This window comes from Elaeis guineensis, chromosome 5 (genome assembly GCF_000442705.2).
Source record: "Elaeis guineensis isolate ETL-2024a chromosome 5, EG11, whole genome shotgun sequence".
Taxonomy (NCBI): Eukaryota; Viridiplantae; Streptophyta; class Magnoliopsida; order Arecales; family Arecaceae; genus Elaeis; species Elaeis guineensis.
Genome location: NC_025997.2, coordinates 111,698,396 through 111,720,041, shown reverse-complemented (window position 1 = coordinate 111,720,041; position 21,646 = coordinate 111,698,396). Strand labels below are relative to the sequence as shown.

Here is a 21,646-nt window from a genome sequence, read left to right as displayed (position 1 = left end):
ATGTTGAAACTCCTGATGACTTTACTTTTGAAGAACTTCAAGAAGTATTTTATGATCTAGTTGATGATCTAAAGAAGTTAGGGATAAAGAATAAAGAATTAAAATCAAATAATCAATCTTTACTAAAAGAAAATAAAATTATTTTAAATAAAAAATTGGTCTTGACACAAGAAAATCTAAACTTGAAAAATAAAATTGCTAAGTTAAAACCTATAGTAGAAAAGTTCACTCTTAGTTCAACTAAACTTCAAATGATACTTGATAATCAAAAGACCGTTTATGATAAAGCCAATCTTGGCTACAACCCTTTAAAGAAATAAAAATTTTTAAAAAATATCTATGCGAACTCATCAAGCAACAAGTTTTCAAATATTACTTGCTTTAAATGTGGTAAAGTAGGACACAAATCCTATACTTATTTCTCTAACAAATCTGAAAATTCTAATGTGAAAAAAATATGAGTTCCAAAAAAAATCATTATGACTAACCAAAAAGGATCCAAGAAAACTTGGGTACCTAAAGTGAAAACTTGATTTTTGCATGCAGGTGTGTCTTGCATCCCAAGGAACAAATCAAAAATGATATCTTGATAGTGGATGCTCAAGACACATGATCGGTGATGAATCTCAATTCATCACACTTGATGTAAAAGATGGAGGGATGGTCACCTTTGGAGATAATAGCAAAGGAAAGATCATCGATATAGGTAACATTGGTATCACTCCCTCCAAGTATATTGAAAATATTTTATTAGTAGATGGTTTGAAACATAATCTATTAAGTATTAGTCAATTCTGTGATAAAGGGTACAAAGTTATTTTTGAATCTTCATTATGTATAATAACTAGTCCCAATGATGAAGGCATTAAATTTATTGGGCATAGACATGGTAATGTTTATATAGTAGATTTGAATGATCTTTTCAAGATAAACTTGTAATGCCTAGTAGCTTTGAATGCCAAAATTAATGAGACTAGTTGGCTTTGGCACTGTAGGCTTACACATATTAGCATGCATTCACTTTTAAAACTTATTAAAAAAAAATTGGTTACCGGTTTACCTAAATTGAATTTTGAAAAGGATAGAATTTGTGATGCATGCCAATTAGGTAAACACATAAAAGTTTCATTCAAATCTAAAAATATTGTCTATGGTCGAGGCTGAATACATTGAATCGGATTGTATTGGGTTGGCTTGTATCCGAGAAATAAATGTTCTAGCTTAGGATAGCTAGAGTCGAAGGTACCGACGTTGTATTCTTGTTGAATACGATTTAGTGGATTTAAATTCTCAAGTAGGAGCTTGGGGAGTGGATGTAGGTGCAAGGTTGGCACCGAACCACTATAAATCTTGGTTGTTTGTGGTGTGCATACTTGCTCTCTATCTAAATTTTTTTATTTTCTTACATTATTGCATCTTATTTCTACACTTAGCTTAAACCACTTACTACACATAACTTGCTTATTATTTCTTAATCCTTGTGGTTCTAAATTAACTTTAAAATTTTAAAAATCCAATTCATCCCCCCTCTTGGGTTGCATAGTTGGGTAACAATTACGATATATAAAGGGCCACACACATGTTTGAATACATATATGCGAGATCATTCACAGCTTGATGCACGCATGATTAGGACTATTCATAATTCAGTTTTAGATTGAAAACCAATCCAAATCAAATTAAAAAATTGAATCGAATATAGTTCGATTCGATTTTTATTTTCAAAAATTTTGATTTTTGATTCGATTCAGTTAAAAATCAAAAAACTCGAAAATCAAACTGAAAGTTAAAGTCATAATTTAAATTTATATTATTTACTATTGAAGAGCTTGTTGGTTACATAGATGGATGATTGGATATTAGATTTGGTCTATTATTATAATTTACTGTAATGCTTAATTGTTTGTTTGTATTGTAGATAATATGATTTTTGATATGCTACATTTTATTTATTATCGATTTATCATTTATCAATTATCAATGTACCATTATTTATCAATTATGAATTTTTAATGTAAGAAATTACCAAACAATAAATTCAATAGATCCTGAATTTAATTAAATATAATGTAACAAACTAACAATGAATCGATAATAATTATTTGAATATATTGTATCAAAAATAAATAATTAAAAATAAAAAAATAAAAAAATCAAATAATCGAACTGAACCAAATCAAAATTTTCAATTCGATTTCGGTTCGGTTCTTCTCTTATTCAGATCAGTTTCGATTTTTATTTTTCTATTATTCTATTTTTGGATCGGATCGATTCGATTCGGGTCAGATCGATTAAAACTGGATGAACAGCCCTATACATGGTTGCTAATATCATTAGAGGATCAGTTAGGATAGAGATATCCATATCCATATCAGCCTGCCAAGCTTATGTACGTGATACATGGCAGTATGAGGTATCTTACAGCAAGAGGTGGATAGCTAAATAACTTGTTATGGGCGAGCTGTTTGGAGATTGGACAGAGTCCTATAACATATTGGGTCCTTGATTAGCTGCAGTTTATTATGCCAACCAAGAGATCGTAGTAGATTTTGCAAAATTTTCTACAATAGAGGTAAATACAGAGGTATTCCATTGAGTTTTTTTGGCATTCCGTTCATGCATTCAGGGCTTCTAATTCTATCGTCCACTGATTAATATCGATGTAATATATCTATACAGTCGATATAAAGGTACTCTCATGATAGCTGTGGAAAGTGATGAATATGAGAGTATCTATTCTCTAGCATTTGTCATTTGTGAAGGCGAGAGTCATAGTAGTTGGTCATGATTTTTATAGTAGTTATGCTATTATGTGGCACGTGACCGTATGAGAATTGATATAATTTTAAACCGACACAAAAAAATATTAGCTACTATTTCAAATGAATCTATTGGATGGACAGCACCATATAAGTATCATAGATTATGTCTTAGACATATTGAGGCTAATCTAAACGGTCGATTCTATGATGCTGCATTTTTGACTTATTTCCATAAAACTGCAAGCCAAAATCAGTTTTGAAAGTTTGATCGGAACATGCAACACATTAAGAGAATATGGTCCAATTGCTTCCAATATTTGAAAACATATCCACTTGACGATCTGAGTAAATGATCGCTGGTGCATGATATAGGTGGATATAAGTATGAAATAATGAATACCAATCTATTTGAAAGCTTCAATAAGGTGTTGAAGGAGGCTCGCTCATTGTCCATTACCGCTCTTGTTTGTCTTTCCTTTGAATGTTTGTCAAAGTGGTTTAGCGTAAAATATGTAATTACAGCACGAAAAAGGAAGACCGGCAGGATATTCACAAATAAGATTAGATAAAAATTAAATGGATGCCAGCTCTAAATGGATGCCAGTTGAAGTCTAGGGAGCATTGTGTAGAGGACACGTGCACCTTTCATTTTCTTCGACACCGTAGAGATTTATTGTCCAAAGCACATGATGCGACAATTTGGCATACATCAGGGCATCCCCCCACTATGTGACACTCACGATGGTCTCCACAGTTTGGATCGATAAGGATGGCATCACCATAATTGGGGTAGAGAGCATCGGAAGCATATTGATGCATGGGAACAGTGGGAGGATTTGATTGTGGATGGCCCACCCATGCTCTCCATGATGGATTATTATGATCCATATGTGATGTGGTATAGGAGTATCACTAGGCGATTCATCTCGCCATTGATGAGTGGGCAGCCCGAGATGAGGTTCCATCCTTCGGACAGCGTGATGGACATTGTGATAAGTACATTTTACTTTTACCCCATTTTGTTATATTGTTATTATTACACTTATGAATAATGTTTATTTTCCCTTTCATACTGATAGTTTCAGAGGATCGCTTCGCTTTACCACCGGACAAGGAGCGGCTTCTATTCGATCACTGTTGGATGCAAAGATCGAGCACTTGCTGATGTTATGGATGGTCTTATCGACACTACGTGAGTAGTCTTAGAGAATAGACGACTTCAGACTGCACCATCGACGGATGATCCGAATATCTCATCATATGCCCAACACATCTCATACCCTGGCTTTTCGGACTTTGACCTCCCCATAAATAATGCATCTATATTACAGAGGATAAGCAAGCCAGGAGACACATCGTATCAAATCGATGAGCAGCACGTCGATCAGCATGGGAGGGCGAAAGGCAGGGGTCAACTCAGAGTTTTCTGAGGTAGATGTCAGGCATATGTTGATGACCGAGCACACTAGCACCTCCTCCCCACCGATCGATATCGTAGCTGAGCCATCACGACAGAAGCCAGAGGTGACACACATTTACGAGAGGCGGACACAGAGGAGGCCTCAGTATCTTGATATATACGTCTCTCGATAGTTGTGGTACTTGTACATATTTTTTTTGCTAAAAAAATTTGTAATCATCAACTATTAGATTACATTTTTTTAAAATTAATGTTATAAATTATGTTTTAATCTGAACGCACATGGTACAATTTTTGTTGATTCCACAAAATATTAATTGTTGAGTTTGATACAGATTATATGGTTGGAGTTTGGTGTACTTATGAAAATAAGTTTTCAGTTTTGATTTGTAGCACAACAATAATCTTTTAAATTCATTCCTAATACATCCTTAATAATATAATTTAATATAATAATATAATATACTATAATATAGTATATCATAATAATATAATATATTATTATATATAATAATATTTATATAATATATTATTATAATGCAATATACTATATTATAATATATTATAATATAATATAAAATATTATATTATAATACTATAATAAATTTTATAATATGATATATTATATTATTATAATATATTATAGTAATAAAATACTATAACAATAATATAATAATATAATATACTATTATATAATAATATATATTATATAATATTAAGATAAGATATTAATATAATATAATATAAAATGATAGGGTGACTAATAGAGGCGCCCAATGATAGGGCGACTCATATTGGTGTCCATCTGTTCCTCAGCTGACGGAGAGAGTGGTGAGTTAATATGAAAAGTTGTCCTATGATAGGATGATTTTATTTTAAATAATATTTTGATAAATAATTTTTAAAAAATATTATTTTAATAATTTATTTTAAAAATATTATTTTGATAAAAAATTTATCTAAAAATATAAAATATTGCTACGATACATATTTGTCCACGCTGGTTCATTGCCTTCCTTAGATTTTTGAAAACAATGCAGAAAATTATTGCAATAACAAACAGAGCCTCAATGTTATACTTACGGTTGATATATGCATTGTATCTGAGGTAGAGAAGAAAATTTTCATACAAAAACTATATAATCATAGAATAATGATAAAACTATAGCGTCTAAGAAAAAATAATAACGATGCCTATAAGTCCAAACAAAACCATACCTGATCCAAGCACAAGAAATAGATACACATTTTGCAGCCCAAGTTGAAAGGATGATGATCCTAATCCTATTAAGTCCGGTAACAATAATTTTTTTTGATGCAAAAAAATAATAATAAAATTAAAAATAGTTTTTCAGAATGATGGTCGTGGTTGGGACTGGATAGTGATACTATCGACCCACAATTATATCGACAGACTATTTCAATATAATTTTGCTGAAATTCTTTGTGCATCGCAGGCAGTATAGAAAATCCGATGTGGAGTGACCGTCTCGTCCGATTGATCCACGTAGTCACTACCTTTCAATGCATATTTAATACCTATAGATCAATTTTTTTATTTAAAAATTTTATATAATAAAAATATTTCTGTTCTTTAGAAAAATTATGATATTCTATATCCATATTATAATAACCTATGTTCATAATATGCATAGGATGTCATAATTTTTTCTAAAGAATAAAATTATTTTTATCATTCAAAATTTTCAAACGAAAAAATTGATCTGCAGTCATTAAATGTGCATTAAAAAATGATTGGACAAAAATACTCTTCTCGTATTATAATATCTTAAGTGGTATTATAACATCTTAAACTATATTACATTATAAATGGCATAAATTTTTTCAAAAAATAAAAATATTTTTATCATATAAAATTTTAAATAATAAAATTAATATATTAAATATATATTAAAAAATCTTCTACACCGCCCGCGTGCACAAAGAATTTCTCCACGGCTTTGTTTCGGTCATCGCCGACGAATGCGGGGCAGCCCATATAAAGCTTTCACTTTTCAGCCTTTATCCGTCCCCTTCAGGCCCATCGGACGGCCCCACACCACCACTTTTCTAGATATCATTCATTATTATTATTATTAATTATTTACTTGATTTTTTTTTTTTTTTTTTTAACGTTCTCCATCGCCTCTCTTGTGATGTCCCGTCCTTTGCCCTTTTCGGCCCCCACTCTTTTCTCTTCGGCGTTCCCATTTTCTATTCCGTGGTGGGGTTCGTCGCGGTGGCCGCCGCCGCCGCCTCCGCCGCCGCTGCCGCTGCCGCATTGGGAAAAGGGGTTTGGGCAATGGGGCGAATCTCTGGGATGGCGAGAGAAGAGGAGTGATGTATCTTCTCTTTCTTCGAACCAGTGAAGTACGATAAAGAGAGGGAGAGAGAGGGAAAGGAGAGAGGCGGGGTAAGAAGGGAGAAGAGCATGTGTGATTTGGTGGCCCGCACGGGTCGACATCAGCAGCGGTACGAGGCCGGTTGTCGCCTTGTCGCCGGGTCCCTCCTCCTCCCCATTCATCTCCCCTTTCCCATATTCTATTTTAAACAATTCTGCATTTGTACTTCTTTGCCTTTTTTTTTAAATATACATTTTCTTCTCGATGTATACATGCATGAATGATGTTACCGGATATCAATCTTTGGGTGATAAAATTGATTGCTTTTGTTGTTAAATCGTTTTGACTATCGGTGCTACTGCCTCTCTGGTGTTGTTTTCGTGGTTCCGCATGATGATTTTGTCATCGTCGCTGTCTCTATCGATGGTTCTTTTCAAAGGCGACATGTTTTTGGATTCCATTGTTGATTGGTTGATTGATGCTTGATTGATTGATTGATTATGGTTGATTGCTCGTAATCCATAGTTTTGCTGATCTTATTATATATTCCTTAATGATCGAATTATTACCTTTTTTTTAAAATTGTATACGTTCCTTTTGTGGATGGACGTTGAATCTGGACGAAAATCTTAGTTGACCTTGATTTCGCCTCGTGTTTTATTGTTTTAATTTAGTAATGGTTTGGTGAATGAAAAAGAAATTTAGGGAGTTGGGAAATTAACCATGATCCGATATGGATATCTTTTCCCTTTTGTGTTGAAGCCGTCTTCCATTACAGATGATTGGTCAAGCGGAAGGCTTAGGATGATAATAGAGCTCGGTTGGAAAGCAACTTCAAACAGGAACGCCTGGAGGATCTAATTAACTGTTGGTTGAACCAATTTGATTTTGTTATTTAAGCTTCATAGACAAAGAATGGAACCTCATCATGAGGTTGAATCCATATTAGTTTGTAACATTAGTTGGTTCTTTTTAGCATTCTACCTATTCTACAAAAATTGCTGAGGTAAATGGTGGTGCTGCTGATGGCTGAATTGCTTAGCTTATTTAGGGTATTATATGGCACTGCATGTCAGCAACACATAAAGTTCTGCTTGATGCAATGCACAATGCAGCCCAAATAAGGAAGTTTTTGGAGACATTTTCAATGCGGGAGAACATGTGTAAAATCTGAAAACCATGTGGAGTTAGTCCAAATTTCTGGAAACAGCCGATGATTGTGCTTGTGGTAATTAGTGTGGTACTATTTGACATGGTAGACAATCACATCTCCTTGTTAAGGGTCTAATGTTGGACTTGCATTCGTACAACATTGTTGCAACACTAGTCAGGTCTTGGTAATATTACATGCATTAAAACATGTGATAAATCTTATAACCTTTTATAGATTTTTTTTCTTTACATATTGAACGAAGTGGTGATAGTTGATGTGTTCTTATATTCAAGGTTTAACATCCTGGTGGAATGGGGACACTCCGGCCATCCTATCCCGTTCCTATGAAAAAATGGAATCGGGACGGGGTTAGGACTCCAAAACCCATCCACATAGAGAGAGAAGAAGAAAGAGAAAAGAAAGGAAGGAAAGATGAAGAAAAGAAAAAGCGAAAGGAAAGAAGAAGAAGAAAAATAAAAGGAAGAAAGGAAGGAAGAAGAGAAAAAAAAGAAGGGAAGAAGGAAGAAAGGAAAGAGAAAGAAGAAGGAAAAGGACAAAAAGAAAGCAAGGGATCAGAAAAAGAAAGAAAAAGAAAAGCAAAGAGAAAAACGAAAGAAAAGAAAGAAGAAGGGGGGAGAGAGATAAAGGATATTTGCCAGGACCATTGCCAGGACGAGATGGGATGGGACAATGGGGTGTCCAGTTCCATGGAGAAATCGGGTATCTCTGTCCCATGGGATTTAAAATCTTGCTTATATTATGCTCAATTGCTTAGATTGTAAGTGATACACAATTGAAATATTTTAATAAATTTGGACATGATTATGTATGAAAGCTCTTGATTTCTTAAAATCTTTTATATTTTCATAATATTCTTATAACGAAAGAAAGAAAGAAAGGAAAGAAGAAGAGGAGAGAGATATAGAGGATATCTATCGGGACCATTGGCGGGGTGGGATGGGATGGGACATTGGGATATCTTGTTCCATGGAGAAATTAGGACACCTCTGTCCTATGAGATTTAAAATCTTTTTTTTTTTATTATGCTCAATTGCTTGGGTGTAGGTGATGCACAATTGAAATATTTTAATAAATTTGGACAGGATTATGTATGAAAGCTCTTGATTTCTTAAAACCTTTTATATTCTTATAATATTCTTATAACCTTTTATAGATTTTTTTTTTTTGAATTTTAATTTAGAATGCTACATATAGTTCAGCTAACATATTTTCTAACACATCGCACTTCCTGCAGATGTATACCATTCAAATATAGAAAGTGCGATGAAAGTTGTGGTTCTAAGCCCAAGAATATTATTGAAGTTCTTATGATAAATTCACAAAGTGGACCAGGCCTTCTGTTTCCAAAGGTATGATATTCCTAGCTGTATGTTGTTATCACCACCACAAGTAGTTAAAAAAGAGGAAGGCTTATATAGCCCTGCAATTGTACTTATGTTTTGTTGAATACACTAGCATTCACCTGATTGTAAGGAGACTACTGAACTGATCTCTTTTGAAAGGAGGTATGACTGTTTCATAATGTTACCTTCCTTTAGCAAGTGGAGAGACAATATAATATGCTTGATCCTCTCATTAAACCCATAATTGTTTCAATTTGTTTATTGGCTATCACAATTTGTTCACAAGGTCTCGAAAAACTTAATTCCCCTTTCTTCAATATCTTCAACCACATTTATTCTCATGTATTGTGGGTTGTGGTTCTGTATTCGAGCTTTTCATCAAATTTGAGCACAACTTATATCTTCTAATCTTGTCTTGTTGTTATTGGACTAACTCTCAGTGTTCGATGTTTAGTAAATCTGCAAGTCCATAGGTAATACCTATACTAAGGAAGACCTTCAGAAACCATGATATGGAACACATCTTAAGAAGTTCCTGTAGAGTGTGTAAATTATCTGGACGGTCTCACTTGAAGTTTTACATGCTCAGAGAAATTATTTGTCTATATAACTACTCTAATTTTAAGATACTCATCATCTGACTGCCAATGATACACAAAACCATTTTTTTGTACCACACAAACCTCTCCTGTGAGTTTTCATGGAAAAACCATCTTTGATATCAAGTTGCACATGTTATATTGTTATGTCTGGTTGATATGTATGTCAACAAAGCTGAGATTTGCAAAATGGGAGAATGTCTCAAAACTTCAAGAACACAGCCCGAGGTCATTTTAGCAACCAGAAATAGCTTTAATCTATTATTGGCTTGTTAGATTTTAATTTCTGTTTTTGGAAAATGTGATTGGCAGTAACTACTCAACTCCTGCATATTGTGCTGCTTTTTTTTTGACATATTGTACTTCTTTTCAATTTGATAATTTTTAAATCTTCATTAGCAGATAAATTATTAGAAAGAAAAGATCAATAGAAAGGTATGAAAAAGAAAGATACCTTTTCTAAATGAAAAAATTCAGTTATATTGGATAGTATGTACAGGTATATTATGTGTTTTTTAGAGTAAATGTAGCCAAGTTGGGGGAAGGTTCACCTGCATTGAAGACTTGCTCCTAGTCTTGCATCTACTTGATCTAATATTTTGTCAGTGATTAGCCCCCTTGATGGTTGTTTCTTAGTTTAATTTGTTCTCCATTCTATATTTTTTCCTTCTAGAATCTGGTCATGGTATCATCACTAAAAAATACACCATTTATTTTGCCTATCACATGGCCTATTGTTTTATAATTGTTTAGTCCAAATGCTTTATTCTTCTGCATCATATTGCTTACTAGGACACCCCTTTGCCATTCCCAAATCCAACTATATTCTCATCTTTGCTCTCTCATCTGTATCAATGGCAGAAAAATACAGTTGGAGAATAAGAAGCATGCACTGCATTCTATTTCTTTTATTAATTTTTAGGGGTGGATCTATTGTGGAAGGAAGGGAGTCAACTTTGTTAATATTGAAAGAGTTGGTTGATTTAGATCAAATTTCCATTCAGGCTTTCGAAGTTTAAGGCTTTTGGGAAGGGTGTTGTCTTCTAGTTTTCTTATAGACATTTGAGTTTAAGACTAATCTTGGTCATGGTCACATTTAGTACTTGATGTTCTTGGTTATCATATCCTTGACCACACATACACAAAATATGTACATCTACTGGCAAATGGAAAATAACAATCTTTAGGGTATGAAGCATGGTTTGCCGAACCATTTTGAACCGGATGGTTCAAGGTGTTTCGAACCGTACCAGCCATCAATCGGGATGGTTTGGCCTTCCCAATCGGAACATCAGATGAGGGAGAGGAAAAGAGAGGGAAAGAGAGGAAGAGAGAGAGGAGAGGGAAAGAGGGGACGCCGCCGTCGGAGGGTCGTGGAGGCCTCTGTGGCTCTATGTCGTTCGATAAAAAATTTAATCAAGAGAGATAGAGAGAGAGGGAGAGTGACGGTATCAGAGGGAGACGCAATCGGCAGAAAGACCGCCGAAAGGCACCGGATGGCCGTCGTTGCCATTGGACGAAGTTGTGGCCATAGAATAAGGGCGACCGCCCTTGTTTATCATATATATTTTTAAAACGATAATGAATAGTAAAGCCGATGATGGGTTTGCTGGATTTATTGTGGTCGTGGTTTTTTAAAATAATCTTATGAAATAGGGACGATTGCCCCTGTTCCATGCCAGTGGAGCTGCGGGCTGCAATTTCGCCATCGGCATCCATGGAAGCTAGTTGGAGGCCCTCCGGCGGCCTCTCCACCAGCTTTTCGTCCCTTATTTTCTTTCACTCCCCACCTCTCTCTATCTTTCTCCCTCTTGGCTGCGATTTGGCAGAGGAAATAAGGGCCTTGGCGCCCCTTCGAGCGTGCCTACGGCCCTCCTGTGGCCACTGTCGGCATCTTCTCCAGCCACCCTCTCCCCCTCCCTCCCTCCCTCCCCCTCCTCTCTCTCTCTTCCTCCTCTCTGGTTCTTTTCTTTGCTTCTGTGTCGGTTTGTGCCGGTTCAATCCAGTATGGATCCATTTTGACTTGTACTATCTGCTAACTGGCACTGGTCCTGCTATCCCAGTATCAATTCCGCGGATCTTGGTATGAAGTTTAAGGAGGATCTTAGCGTTCCTGTTGGAAAGCATGCAATAGTTACATTATATGCGGCTAGAACTAAATCATTCAAACAATTTTATTTATGAGAAAATATTTCTGTCCCATTATTTTTTTTGAACATGAGATTTTTGACTATTATGTTTTTCAAGGCTATTAATGCTCCCCTATTAATCAACCGAAAAACACCTCTTAGAATTAGTTTTCAAAATAGTATTGGAAATTTGGTTTTAGTGTGACTTATAGGATGGTTGCTTGCATCTCGAAGATGAATTTGCTATCTACATCACACCTTGCCTTCTTTTGTCTAGATTCTTTTTGAAATGTAGGATAATCTAGAGGGGTTGCTCTTTGGTGATATGAGCTTGAATCAAAAGCTACCAAAATATGGCAGGTCTCCGTGGTTGCCTTTGTCACCAAAGCATCCCATCCGGGCTACATGTGGGACATTTTTTTTGTGTAAATTACTTGTCCAGGAGTTCAACAACATTTCCGAGGGCTAATTTAGGTTGGTATCTAGTAATGGAGAAATGGTTGTGTGGGGATATTTCGTCAAAGAAGACCAATTCTAGCTAAGATGGTTCCTGAAAGCATACCTATTTGAGACTTGCTCTCCAAGTACCTTAGCATGCAAAAATTCAAAGTAAATGAAACAGTTTCATCCACTAAGATAAATTATATATGCTTCTGGGTTAAAAGGCTTCATATTCTAACTTAGAAAGAGAAGGTAAAAAAGGGATAGTACTAATAGTCGGTTAAGGTTTGGATGAAGTCTACTGTAGAGCACAATCATCAAGGCCATAATTTTTTCACAGTCAGGTTTTATTCCATCTGATCTTTATCAATGATACTCTTTGGATCTTGAAAGACATAAAAGGGTAAGAAATCCTACTGAACAACATAAAGCAATGGCAAACTTAGATGAAAATTTACTATTTGCGAAGTTGACGATAATGACAAAGAGCTAAGGACAAGTTTTATTTAGAAGAATGGCAGATGAACAAAGTGTAGATACAGATGGAAGCATGGTATGCCATGTACCATATCATCAGAAAGTTGCTGGGAAATAAGAATGTTTAGGGGCATATGAACTAGAATTAGTTGAATTGTTAATGTTGTCCCAGAAGGAGAAATCCAGAAGACAAGTGTCATTAACGGTCAGATGACATTTGACGAAATGCCGTTGACATGAGTAATGGAGGAAATAAGAGATTTCATTGAGACAAATTTGATTACATTGTTATATAATGAGAGTTCCTCAATCAAATATGTGTGTTTCACTTATTTTTTGATTGTTTGCCTGCTCTAAAATTGGATTACGTATATTTTAGTATTAATCATACAAGTACTTGAAAATTAAAAAAATATATTCTGAAAAATATGAACAAGTTATATCTAATATGATCGTGCTAGAGATTTTTCTTTTTTTGCATTATATAATCTAGTGATATAAAATGGACAATTCAATTATTGCATATCATATTCGCTTATTTCATAGCATATCTAATATCCTAAGTTGCTTAACCATCAAGTATACTCATCTTTTAACAATGCAAGCATCAGGGGCTCTGTGTTATTCTCATTCTTGTTGTCATAAACACAGCAATCTTCTTTTGGTTGAGTAGATGACTCAGGTTGTGACCTTGTTTTCTCCATGTTTTAGTGGAGTGTCTACGCCAAATATGATGAATTTTTAGAAATATAACTGAGGTTTGTGTTGCCTGTAGGATATCCAGGCATTTAGCTTCTTTTTTCTCCACTTACATATTGCAGAGAAAAGACCTTTCTTTATTTTAAAGAAAAGAGTTTCAGTTGCATCAAAATTCATGTGGGCAATTGGGACACACAAGTAAATTTAAAACACAGTCTTGATCACCTGCATCTTGTTTTCAACACAGATGGTCAGAAGTCAGACATTCGTCCCCTCTTGCTGTATTCTGCAATTCTTTTCTTTTGTTGTATGTGAGAAAATGGTGTAGGGGCTTAGTTTCCAGTCCATCATGACCTGAACTGTATGTCATTATATTTCAGATCTACATTTTGAACCTCAAGTTAACCAACTTGCTTTTCTTGTCGAGTATCATATTATGTTTGCATCTAGGTCATTTTTTTCTTGGCTGAAGTCTGGTTTGGTCCAGTGAGCCGGACATGAGCTTCACCAGATTGCAATGTCAGCTATAGAAGTTGTCCTGTGACCCAACTTGATTGGTCTGAGACTTGGTTTGCATCTGCTTGAAATTGGGTTTGTTCTGGTCTGACTCATTGGCATGTTATCTTGTCCATAAAATAACATGCTACAAAGTGACAACTTCTGCAACATGCACCTTTGCAACTATGTGACTGACCAGAGATGCACATCCTCTCTTGAATAATTAAGTTTGATGGAGAGAAAGGAAGTGTTTGGAGTGTCATATCCTATTCCCAACATCCTTAATACTATTTGATGCTATGGAGATTTATTCGCAGAGTATTCTGTTGCTAGTGTATTCCTGAACTACTATATTTCATGCATTATTTTTTTGTTTTTCAGGCACCATTCAACATGGATTAGAATGGGTGGTGCATGGTACTAAATATTTTCTTTGGGTTTAGTTACTTGACTAGCAATGCAGATCTACTTTTGCATGTGATATATAGTCTACGTGGCTACTTATACAACTTTAGCATATGAATATCTATCACTTATTTATGATGCATATATTTTCTGTATGATATTCAAGTTGTGGTGATCAGAAGGTTGGCATGTTTTCAACCTAATATATTGGCTATTGGTTTCATTCTCTGGTAGTTAAAAAAAAAATAATTAATTTTGCAGCACTTTATAAGTTTCTGACAATAACAGTTTAAGCATTTTTAGGATTTTTGGAGTTTCAGTTTTTTGTAGATATTATATGTGTCAATCCATTGTAGTTTTGTGAATACAGTTTCATGTGACATGAAAAGTTTATCTGTTTAAGACATGAAGCGATGAGAACTGTTACTTACAGTAATGGTTCTATATGATTTTTGATTACAAAGAATGATATTATATGGTAACCTATGCACAATATGCAACTGCATAAGTGTACTTTGGCCATCATACATCTATGAAGTAAAATTGTTTGATATTGATGCTATGAGGTAATCTTGCACGCGGAAAACACTACTGTTGCTCTTTGCTCTCAATGTTTCCAGTGCATATTTCAGTTTATCATGGCAACATAGGTGGCAGTTTTCAAGTGTCAATAGTTGTTTGGAAATTAATTTATCTAGGGGCTGTTTGGATATGCAGTGCCACATCCTTATGATAGACCATACATTAGGATGGAATCTATTGAGGAGAGGAGAAGGGGGAAGGGGAAACCTAAGGGATGGATAGGCCTGACACCAGAAATCACCGATGGGGTGGTTAGCTTTCTTATTCTTATTCACTTCTCTCTTCCCTGGTTTCCTCTCTGCCAATACTCACTCAAATGGGAAGCCACATATGTTTGGCAACCTTGAACCCAAGTAGCCCCTCAACATTTCAGTTAACTTTCATTTGCTATATTATTTTCATTCACTTGCTTTGGTTTAAAATTTTTGGTTCCTTTTTGTTGAATTGTTATTTATGCTCCATACAACTACTTAAACTCATCCAGGTCATTTTTTTTAAATTTACACTGACTGCAAAATTTCTTTTCTTTCATCATATGTTTTTTGGTTCCATTTCTAAATTTTGATGCAATGTAAAATTATCTTAAGTGAACAGTGAGGTGGCCTTACATATTTTGTGTTAATGTGATTCCTGTAAACTGGACTCTACAAATCAATCTGGAATGAATTGCTGAAGTTGAGGTGCTCTTGCTTATTTGTCGAGTTTCTGTTTTGAGATAGCTAATTGGTTACTTAGGCTTCTAAGGATTTGTCAAAGCTGCAAAAATTTGGAGGTATTTTCAGTTGGCTGTGATTTAGGAAGCAGGGTTGTTCATGAGAATCTAGAAAATTTTTATGTAGTTAAGCATTGAGTGTTGTGGAAGTGTTGGCATCATGAGACAAATATAGTTTTTTTGGTTTTATTGGAAAAGATCTGCCGTTAATACCTTAATCTGTATGAGCAAGGCTTCTACAAGGGCGAAGGAATGTTATTCTCTGAATTCCACCATGAATGAGTATACAATTTAGTAGTCAAGGAACTATGTGGCATCCAGATGATTACCTAATAAGAGCTTTGTAGTAGGCTAATAGCATGATGGGTAGATATGTTTTATAGGTATGATTTTCATGCAATGAATGAATGGAATCGCATAAATGATTAACATAGATAATAAAATGCTGAGGTGAATTTGTGCGTATGGATTAATGTCATCTTAAAGCAAATGACTATATCTCTTTAGGGCATTGATGCTTCAAAATAATTTGATAATTATTATCTACATTACCTGGACAGTTGCATCCAGCTCCAAACTTCTGTGATGGATATTCATCCAAATTGGATATGTATTGGACACTTGGATATGTGTGAAATTTTTTGGTTGCCACCTTTAATCATTGGCAGAAAGCTGAACTCTCCCAACGATGAGTTTAATAATCCATTTTAATATTAGGAGCATTTGGTATTTTTAGAGGATGATCAAGGATATAGCCGTATAGGTGCTGAAATAACTTTGCAAATGTTATTTTTCTTCTATCCTAAATTAATTGGGAAGCTAGAGTGAGAATTATATGTATTGAAAGACATTAACAAACATTATTTTGTTATTAAGTTTTATAATATTTAGACAAACATATTTAAAGGTACAAAAACATATGTGATTTAGTTTAATTAAATTTTATCCTATGTGTCCCCATGTCTCAATTTTTCTGTCTTGCTGACTTAGACATTCGGATACACGTCTGAAGCCGATTTTCGTGTCATTATCGATGCAGTACTTGTTGTCATTCAACCATGCTAGATGCTTTGCTTGCAGGCATTATGTTATTTGTCCTATTTTCTGTCAAAATGTTCTTAATTTTTTTTCCTATTATTGATCATATTACATACATTTGTTGGTGACCATCATATTTAAGAAGATATATGCCATCTGTTCTGATTGTCTCTATCTTTGTGTAAACATGAACTGTATAACAAGGTTTCTTTTCCCTTCATTGCATTTTTCCCACACTGTAAAATTTACGAATATTGTGAAGCGGAATATCTAATATTCTCTAGAAGGTGATGCACAACTGAGAAATATATAACCATGGAAGACAGGAGCAAAATATGGTTTATCCCCATTTTAACTTTGTAACCCGTTTAACTTTGACAACCATTTCTTTTAGAAAAAAGAATGAAATTTAGCTTCCAAAGCTCCAGCCTTGTACCTTCATGTTGCTACTTCCCTGACTTCTATATTCCTGCATAAACTTTTCTTATGGTCTTTATGGACCATGGTTTAGGCTGCATCACTAAGTGAAAACCTGTTTCTGAATTTTACTGCCACCAAGTTCCATGTGGTGGTAGACCAAGTCTTAAAGTTGAACTGTTGAAGTATGGGGGTTATAGTAACCCAGAAGCAGCTAAAAGTAAGAGAAAGGCAGTTTTCCACTTCATTAGTATATTCTACTGACACATTTCCTTCTGTCCATTTTGCTAAATGGCTCTTTATTTTCTTGCCAAATCATGATACTGGAAGGGTCCTTTCATGCTAATTTTATTCTTGAGTCGTGTAACATTATTATTACTTTGTTTCTCATCCTCATGGTCTCATATAATTCACATGGGTGGGTATTTCCTTTTGGTCTCTTGTTTGACTTTTATTATTTATGAGGTTGCTCGAGCTTTTTACTATAATTATCTTTTCTTCATAGGGAGGGTGGGAAAATGATGAAACTGTTGAAGAGGCTGCTGTAAGGGAAGCTCTTGAAGAAGCAGGTATTCGAGGGGATATAATGGTATGGCATTGTTGTTGTTCTTTCATCCTGGAATGCGCCTTAGTTTGTATGAACAAAATGTATACATGAAAATAGAGGCAATTGTTTTAATGACTTTACATGGATGGTGCTCATTATATGTGTGATACTGATACCTTGCACATTAGAAAATTTGATTAGCTCAACATGAAGTTTGATTACCAAGGAAGCCTCACTAGTTTTTTCCCCTGCAGGAAATCTTAGAGAAATTTTAATAAAGAAAATTCAAAGCCAGGTGATTTTTTTTTTTTTTTTTTGAAATTTTAAAGCATGACCTTTTAAGCATATTCATCTGATATACGTAGAGCCTTTGGATATTTTATGGAGTACACAGTCCTCAGCATTCATGTAGTGGCTTGTGCTTATAACTCAAGTAAATGATAGTTTTGGCTCTTTATATGTATTATCAGGATTTTTTAAAGTATTTTATCAACTTTTGCTCAAATATATATACACTCTATTCAGGATAAACCTGTGCTAACCTGCTCAACGACCAATGTGCTAGACAGATCTGAGTATTTGATGTTTGATTACCCCATGATGTGCGTGCAATCACGTTAATGACATTCTGAAATGGTTTCAATTTTTAGCAAATGGAATACATTACATGGTTTGGCATGTTAGTATTGCTCTATTCTCTATCTCAGTCATGCAATAAATTCTGCTAATTTTGCTGCCAAATTAATACTAACTAATATCATTTGTTGTGAGAAACTGAGAATGTAATGCATTTGACCATTTGTGTTAAGCTTATAGTTTCAAATGTTGTGTGTCCCGATCATATCACCAATATCCGATGCAGTTGTGTAGAGTGTTGATACTTGGCCCAGGTCAACATAGGAGACGTGCAAACTTCTGAATAAAAATGTAAATTTTACAGATTGAGAAAGAGACTAGGAAAACTTTGTCCCCTGCTTTTGACTATTAAAGATCTGTGAAGATGAAAAACCATGTGAGTCTTCAAAATCTGTGTTATGATTTTATAAACCAATCTTACATTTTGAATTTCATCTGATAGGTAAAAACACTGCATAATATTAACATTGCACAAAATGCGTCTAGCAGTCAAGGTGCACAGTATGGATTGGCCTAACAATAGCAAGTCAACACATGTCGAAAGATATAGAAGGCATGTGCAATTTGATATAGGGGAGGCAGTTGCTGGATTTGAGTCATATTTTATGTGGTTTCAAAGCAAAATTGATAGCCATGTGTAATTTGGTAACTGTAACTGACTAAACAACATCTAATCCATCTCTAAGAATATTGGATTTTTGTCTTCAATTATGGATCCTGACTAGCCATGAGTAAAATTACAAGGTGGAGGGATGCAGGGAAGGCTGTTGGAGGCAAAGGATGGCAGAGGGAGAGCGGTGTTGGGAATTTCTGGATGATAGGGGTTCTTGGAGCCAGGGTGGTGCCTAGGCATGGCAAACAAGCTTTATTTTATCTTGGGAGGGTCAAAGTTTTAAGTTGGGAATAGGGCATATGGGTGGGGGTGGTGCACTTAGGTATTTAGAGATCAGGTGATAGAAGTGTGTATGAGTTAATATGGTACAGCTGCTAGAAGTTGTGTATGAGCTAATATGGTACAGCTGCTTGAATTTGTGTATGAGCACTGGAAATTTTATGTCATAAACGTCCATAAGCACTCCTATAGTTGCATATATGGAATTCCAAAGTTGTATTCTTCTAATTGAGGGGGAACTATGTCAGTAGAATTTGCCTATTAATACCCTGTACATTCTCTCTTGGGCAAAGGAGCAAGAGATACTTGTGAATTAATTGACAACGTATAGGAGAAAAATTAGTAAAAGAGAACTAGAAACAACAAAGGTCAAAGATTAATAATCCTTTTTCTAGGAGCTTTATCTCGCGCAACATATTTCTGATCATAATATGAGGGTTGCTACAAATTAATAGCTGCTTCTTTTAGGCTCCCATTAAGATGTTGATGAATCATCAGAACCTTTAGAAGAAAGAAGAAACATCAGTTAGGATGGATGAAGTGGAGGCAGTATGTTCTAGATGTTGTTTTTTGCACTGCACTTCAGCCTATCAACAGATCTGATTTTCATTCAAATTCAATTGATGGTCTTGATCTACTAGGGGAGTTGCATCCAGTTATCTAACAATGATCTGGTAATCAATGGATTTGAATTTGGATAGGAGTTGACTTTCTCTCATGGCAACCCAATCTAATTTGACTAAGACATAACATTGTTATGTCATACATATAAACTACCTACGGCCTAACCCAAGCCTCTGTCCCTCGCTCTCCCCCTATCTTTCTCCCCCTCCAACTATATGATGGCTCCGAAGGTTGGGTCTTGCACCAGCCTTCACCATTTTCCACTGCCCTGGCCACCAAACCACAACAAAGAAAAAGAAAAAAAAAACTGATGTAAAGAAGAGGGAACTAGGTCAGATATCAAATTCTTCACATACTCCAATCAGGGTTGAACTTAAACTGAATGTTCATATCATCTCCGACTTAGATCAGATTTTCTGTGATATGTTAGAGTTGGACTGATCTGGTTTAAATCTGATCCTTTTACAGGATTGATCATAGAATATGTTTAAAATTTACAAAAAGGCGCAAATAGTTATCTGCACATTAAAATGTGGGCATTTAATTGGTTTCAGTAATCGTAGTTTTGCAGCCCTAAGTACTTGGAGGCATGGTAAAATTTAAGGTCAGTCATAAAGGAGCAAGGAGACTAAACATAGGTGTTACCCCATCTGATATGGTTCAGAGGTTACTGAAGCTTTGAGGATCCTGATTCTTGGATATAATCCCTCTGTTAGAAGCAGCATGTCTGATTAGACCTCTCCTTCTATTTCTTGAGGTAACCGACATCGATATAACGAAAGTGAAGGACTCACAACAATGATTGAAGGTCCTTAATAATTGACCTGTTCACTAAGCAGAGTCCCGAAATCTTCCTTCCTTGCCTTCAACTGCCAAGCAGAGCATTCTTGAACTGTTTATAAAGATCAAGAAATAAGAAGGGTGGAGCATGAGGAGGGATTAAATGTTGATGGAATTTGAAATGAAGCAGAGTCATAATACTAGGTAAGGGGATGATAGCTAATAGCTATTTTCTTAGATGATAGCTAATAGCTATTTTCTTAACTATGTAAAGCTATTTATTTAAGCAAGAGTTTGGGAAAAATACATTACTCGGAGTATTAACCCTTACTTCGACTGATTGGAAAGCATACATTTAAAAGATAAGACTTGCTGATCTTCCTATATTCTCACTGTACAGATTCGTTTGTATTTGTTACTGATGTTTTTTTCTTCATCTGATGCTCGAGTTCATGTTTTTTGGGTTCTATGGACTACACTTGTTTCGTTTTTTGCCCTGGACAGCTGTTCCTTTTTATTGTTTGAGTTGAAGAATTGGTTTGTGTTTCCATCCAGGAATTTTTGGGATTCTATTACTTCAAAAGCAAAAGTCATCAAGATGAGTTTTGCCCAGATGGCCTGTGCAAAGCTGCAATGTTTGCTATGCATGTCAAGGAGGAGCTTGGCTCATGGCCAGAACAGAGCATGCGCCAGCGGAGATGGCTTACCATTCCTGAAGCACTGGAGCAATGTAGGCATCCATGGATGCAGGTAGCTCTTATTGAGGGATTCTCAAAGTGGCATGCCAATACCATGATGAGTGCTGAAGAGGGTGATCCTGGAACCATCAGTCCCAGCCCAGCAAGATGAACCTGCTCTGAGAGTGCCAGACTTTTTTTTTTTTCCTTTTGTTTCTTGAAGATACAGAAACAACACCAATCTCCAGATGTTTACTTTGAATGGACTAGCGCAATGTTTTCCCTTTTAAGTAAAAACAGAAACAACACCAGTGCTCTTCTGATGTGTAACCGTTTGACAACTTCTCACTAGTAGGCCTTGTACTGCCTGACTATTGATGTTTCTGCATTTAATGAGTCTACAATCTTAAGGACATGCCTTTTGCCCTCCAGTAAAGATGCTTGTGGATGAA

At 35.2% G+C, this 21,646-nt stretch overlaps 1 protein-coding gene across 2 annotated transcripts; it reads left to right on the top strand.

The window, feature by feature from the left end:
* Positions 1-6,334: 6,334 nt before the first annotated feature.
* Positions 6,335-21,646, top strand: LOC105033912 (nudix hydrolase 16, mitochondrial). Of its 2 annotated transcripts, none has more exons than XM_010908903.4 (4): positions 6,335-6,654; positions 8,933-9,047; positions 17,544-17,627; positions 21,073-21,646. In XM_010908903.4, exons 1-4 carry the CDS (start codon positions 6,614-6,616, stop codon positions 21,364-21,366), a joined length of 534 nt encoding a protein of 177 aa, XP_010907205.1. In that variant the 5' UTR covers positions 6,335-6,613; the 3' UTR covers positions 21,367-21,646. The 2 variants fall into 2 exon arrangements, with proteins under 2 accessions (XP_010907205.1, XP_010907194.1); XM_010908892.2 differs by having other exon boundaries at positions 6,336-6,684.